A 5,336-nucleotide genomic window follows, 5' to 3' on the forward strand; every position below is an offset into this window, starting at 1 on the left:
CCAATCTGCTACTTGCTTGTTTATTCGAACCTTAGAGAACTTGTTTGTTTATTAATATAACTAGTTTCTCCGCACGTTCATTGCACGTGTTTGTCAGATCACGACTTTGTAAAATAGTGCTTTCTTGCAACTCACACACACCCACCCATCCCACCCCCCAAAAAAACAAGAAAAAAAAAGGCTAAAAGTTGAATGATGGGGTTAGCAATAAAATTTTATCGGTACTGAATATAGTGTCGAAGAAAATAATACTTTTCTTTATTGATCAGTAGCAATACAAATATTAGTAACAGAGTTTTGAGTAAATAATATACGTAAAAGAATATACTAAAGTGTAAAAACTTTTCCGAATATTAATCTTCCTAGTTGTAAGTTTTTTAATATCTTTTATTTAGTTCATCTATTGTTTCGCTTTATTGTTTTAACCGGATTCTGCTCTAATTTTTATGTTCCCTTTAATTGTGTCCTCCTTCACTGAGGTATCAATTTTCCCCGGAAACATGTAGGAGTTAGTTTAAACGTTTTATAATTTGAAATAAGTAGGGTAATTAGTTTTTAAAGGGTAAATAGGTAATTTGAGGCTTCCCACTTTTAATATAGTAGTATATGGAAACCTTAGGAAAAAAATTGACTGATGATGCTTTCATACTGCTTTGTTGGAAATAGACAGTAGAAGGAATTAATGAGTTCAACCTGTGAGAAATTTTTATCAATAGAGGTTATAAGGATAAGAGTGAGTTGCTCTAGTGATAAGCACCCTTCACTTTCAACCAAGAGGTTGTGAGTTTGAATCACCCCAAGAGCAAGGTGGAGAAATCTTAGAGGGAGGGAGCCGAGGATCTATCGGAAACAGTCTTTCTAGCCCAGGGCAGGGGTAAGGTTTGCGTACGCACTACCCTCCCCAGACTACACTAGTGAATTATACTGGGTCCTTGTTATAAGGATATTATAAATAATCATCCATCTACACTTGGGAGCTCAGCTAGAATTAATTATAAACTTTTCTTGTCGAGCTCAGCCATAAGTTTCCTACGTGGAGGAGTTCTTCAGTTAATGCTATACATAAACAATCAGAATGCAGAATGAAGAGATAGTCCCTTCAAATAAGAATTAAATTTTATTGACAAACCAGCCATAACATGGTAGCAATATGCTTTGCAACCCCAAACACCAAATTAATAATATTAAAACAAACACTGACAGTCCCCCCCAAACATATGAAACTTCAATTCACAGTTTCACAACTTTTCTAGCATGAAAAAAAGATTCATGCATCGGTACGAGCATACTCTGGTGCCCTCAAAACATCTAGAAAATCACAAAGATCAATTCCACTGCTGAAGAGTTTAGGATCCTTTCCTCCATCTGAGTATCTTCTGATCATGCTGCAAGTACTATGATCACAATTAGGAGAATGATTCCAAATATCACCAGGAGCAAGCAGGTCTGCAGAAGATAATCCGCAAGAAGTCATTTTCAATATATTTTCACTGCGAGGAATATAAAATGGAAAGATTGTCTGTAAAGTGACAGGAAATGGAAATTAGTACACTTGTATTTTCCACCTACATCCGATAAGAGGTAATGAGGAAGTAAAACTAAAGTGGCTTGATTGAAATATTCAAGCCATCTAAAAGATATCAACATTCGTTCAAACCATATTGCCCCCACTTACACAGGATGAAAAATCCAACCTTACCATACTCCTTCAAAAACCTTCCTCCCCTCATATAGTCCGCTACATGAAACCTAAGAAACTAATCGCATGACTTGACTTGTCATTATGACTCTTTAATAAAAATTTAAAGCTTCTAACGGCAACTGCTTTAATAAAAATTTAAAGCTTCTAATGACAACTGCCTCAAATGGCACAGTAAATTTGGACACAACTATGCGTAGATGCATACAGCAGTCACCTGAATATAATGTAGCTACTCTTTACTTTTCCGCTTCTATTAAACAATGCTGTAACTGGAGCATCTAAATACCATCTGTTCATAGCTTGGCAAGATGCAGTATCTTAATGATAGAACAGCTTCTGATTTGTCCACAGCTAAATTCACCAATCCAAGAGACTAGCCACAATACTTCTTATGGAATATAAGCACAATAAAAACTAATATAAAAGTAAAAAAAAAAAAAAAAAAAACACAGCTTGCTTAAGCACGTTGAGCCAGATTTATCTTTGGAGAAAGGATGTATAAGTGATGGAAGTACCAGAGATGAATTTGATCTTTGGGTCTTTGCAGCTTTAGCAAGTTGCGATCTACCCTGTGCAGTAGCAGCATGAGAATTCTCAATGTTGGAGCCAATATCATCTGAGAGAAAGAGAATTATATACATCAAGTAAATGTCACCTAGAGATTTTGATTGTTAAAATGAAAGGGGAGTGATATACCAATCATAGTTCCTTGCTCGTGTACAAGCACGGCAAGATCCTTGAAAATCTCATTCACTTCACCAATTTGTTGTTGTATTTCTTGTATTCCCTGATCTCTTTCCTCAATAATAGCTTCATTGAAGGCAATCTCATTGTCCAAATGCAAAACCTCCTGTCTGCAGCAAAGGGGCACGTGGAACACAAAACAAAAGCTAAGTTTCACCAAACGAGAAGTGAAGATACATGTCTTAAGGACGCAAAACCATTGATCTTAGATCATATTCGCATCACAAGTATAGTTCCATAAGAAGATGTCAATGCAACTTCAGGACATGGCCAACAAATGGAAGTTTTCAAGTTGTGATTCGTAGAAGCAAATGAATTCAACAATTTATCGGCCTCTGATTTACCCTCCCAGATTTTACGTGGATAAAATGTCCAAATAGCTACATCTACCTCCTCTTTTCACATTAGTATAGGAGCTACTTTTGCTCACTAACTCACAGTCAATAACAAGCCCAAATTTTTCCAACAAATAAAGACATAAAAATCTAGTACACGTAGGTATTAGTATGTTTTCTTTAATCAACTAATTTGGACTTTGGTATCACTACTTAATTCATTAAAAGACATCACTAACAAGTAACACCAAGTAAATTTAACATTTTTAAACCCCTTGATAACTCTTGTTCCCAACACCCTAAGCCCCAAGCTTCAATTGTCATCTGATTTCTCTTATACGACAGAAATAAATGTTCTATCTAATTTGCACTACCCAAACAGTTACCTTGGGTCCAACCCAAAGGTCAGGTTCATTTCCTTGTATGCCTATAACTGATAGCTATCTTGCTAGTTAGTTTTAGCAACCAATTCGACCGCCGATGTTTCTTTAACTAAATGCATATCTGGATTTGATAATAATGAGTATTACATAAATTGCGGCGGAGGAAGTAACAAACAGCAAAAAAAAATAATAGGACAAGACTAACTCACCTTCTCGATTCCACAAGGAGAGCTCGCTGTTCTGGACTCTTATCGGCAGCAACATCTACCTCACTGGCTGTGTAACTGTATACCACACGGTAATATAAATTAAGGGTAAAAATGAGAGGCAACAAATATAAAGAAAGGGTATGATTCAGTAAGTCTATAAATAAGCGACTGTAGAGTAAACTCATAGCACGATAAGTTTCTTTTTTATGTAGCTCTGCATATGCCGGTAACTCTGTTTAGTGTTTACTGATGATAATTTCTATAAAGACAATCATCGCCACTGACATTACCTAGAAGGAAGAACTGCTTGGGGAATGAAAGGTGTATATGCCGTCTCCCTCTCTGCTGCAAGTCTTTGAGCCTTTTGAAACTCTTTCAAGACAGCTTGAAAGTCTTTAGCGAGTTTTGCATCCGTTATTTTCTTGCTAGCCTGAGCACAAATAGTATATGAACTTAAATTTAAGTGCAAGCGAAGTTGGAAATAAGAGCAGGAAATACACATAAGACCAGCCAAAAAAGAATGAGAGATCAATATAAAAGAATCTCATAGAGAAACAAGCTGATCAATTGATCGATACGTGTTTAAATATGCATAATATGAAAGTGCAGACCCGTCAATACCGATAAAAGACTGTTAGCACTTAGCAGAATCAATGAGCTCTTTAAAAACTTACACTGACATCAGCATGATGATCTGTATCACTTGCTTGCTTAAGTTTAGCAGATGTATCTTTGACTAACTGCCCAATATGAACCCTTGTCTTGTGCCTGCAGTAGAGCAAAATCAGCACCAGTACCACCAAACAAATGTTTCATCCACTGATAACTACTATTTTTTTTAACTACAAGCTAAAAAGTACGAGATCTTTGAGCTCCATTGAAACATTTGACACTGCCGCTAAGCACTAAAATTGGAAAACACAGTAATGCGGTCCACTACCCTCAATCCCAAACTAGTTATAACCGACTATATGAATCTAAATATCAATTCAAGCTCCAATATTCAAAGAATTCAATTCATTCTAACTAGACTATTTCAGTTTGATGTCAACCTACAACGACCCTCCTCCTTTAACCGAGTTTCGCACCAGCTATGCTTTGCAAAATTCTCACATACACTAGTTATGTAACTCAGCCTATAGCAACAATCAGGAGCGGAACTGGGCGGGCAGAAGGGGATTCATTCGCTGAAAATTACAGGTTAAAATTTTTTTCAATGTAATATATTAAATGTTGAATCCCCTTATATTATTCGTGTGTTTACTTTTTCTATTTTTTGAATCCCTTGGTGAAAATGCAGCATCTGCCACGGGCAACAACAACAAGAATAACTACCACTATGACTATGACTCAGTCCCAAACGAAGTGGGATCGGCTATATGAATCATTACTAACCATGTTAATTAATTCATTTAAAAAATCTCATGCTAATAATACTCAAATACAAATAAAAAGCATTAGAAGTTCGTTAACACAACCTGATTTAATCAAAATTGAATGAAATTTTAAGTGCCACTTACAACTTCTCCCTTAGCTCAGGGGTATCTTTAGGGGTACCAAGTGTATTCACTAGCCTCTGAAACGTAGACACAGCAGTATTGATCTGGAAAATTCCAGAAGCCACTGCTTGAGTCGGGTCTTGCTTCCCATTTGTGTGGAACCTTCTAGAACCCAATGACCGACCCGATTCCAAATCTTGAAAACTCATCTTTTTTTAATCTTTTTCTCTTCAAATTTTTTGAAAAATCCCCCCAACCCAAGTATCAAAATCTATAATTATATACAAAAAGAGAAACAAAATCGAATTTTGATCACAATTACACAGGGAAAAGAAAAACTAGAAATTGGGTTTTGGGGAATTCGAGGAAGGAATATTTAAGGTATGATTACACTAAATCTAGTATATATATATATATATATATATATATATATATATATATATATATATATATATATATATATA

The 5,336-nt window shown here is 35.6% G+C and overlaps 1 protein-coding gene across 1 annotated transcript; it reads right to left on the reverse strand.

Annotated features, from left to right (window-relative positions):
• Positions 1–1,098: 1,098 nt before the first annotated feature.
• Positions 1,099–5,336, reverse strand: LOC107809174 (syntaxin-22). Its single transcript, XM_016633767.2, is given in 8 exon segments — positions 1,099–1,437; positions 1,440–1,446; positions 2,218–2,318; positions 2,399–2,556; positions 3,374–3,448; positions 3,664–3,803; positions 4,048–4,141; positions 4,894–5,336. Coding segments are annotated over 8 exon segments (933 nt in total). The 5' UTR covers positions 5,082–5,336; the 3' UTR covers positions 1,099–1,267.

This window comes from Nicotiana tabacum, chromosome 15, assembly GCF_000715075.1.
Source record: "Nicotiana tabacum cultivar K326 chromosome 15, ASM71507v2, whole genome shotgun sequence".
Taxonomy (NCBI): domain Eukaryota; kingdom Viridiplantae; phylum Streptophyta; class Magnoliopsida; order Solanales; family Solanaceae; genus Nicotiana; species Nicotiana tabacum.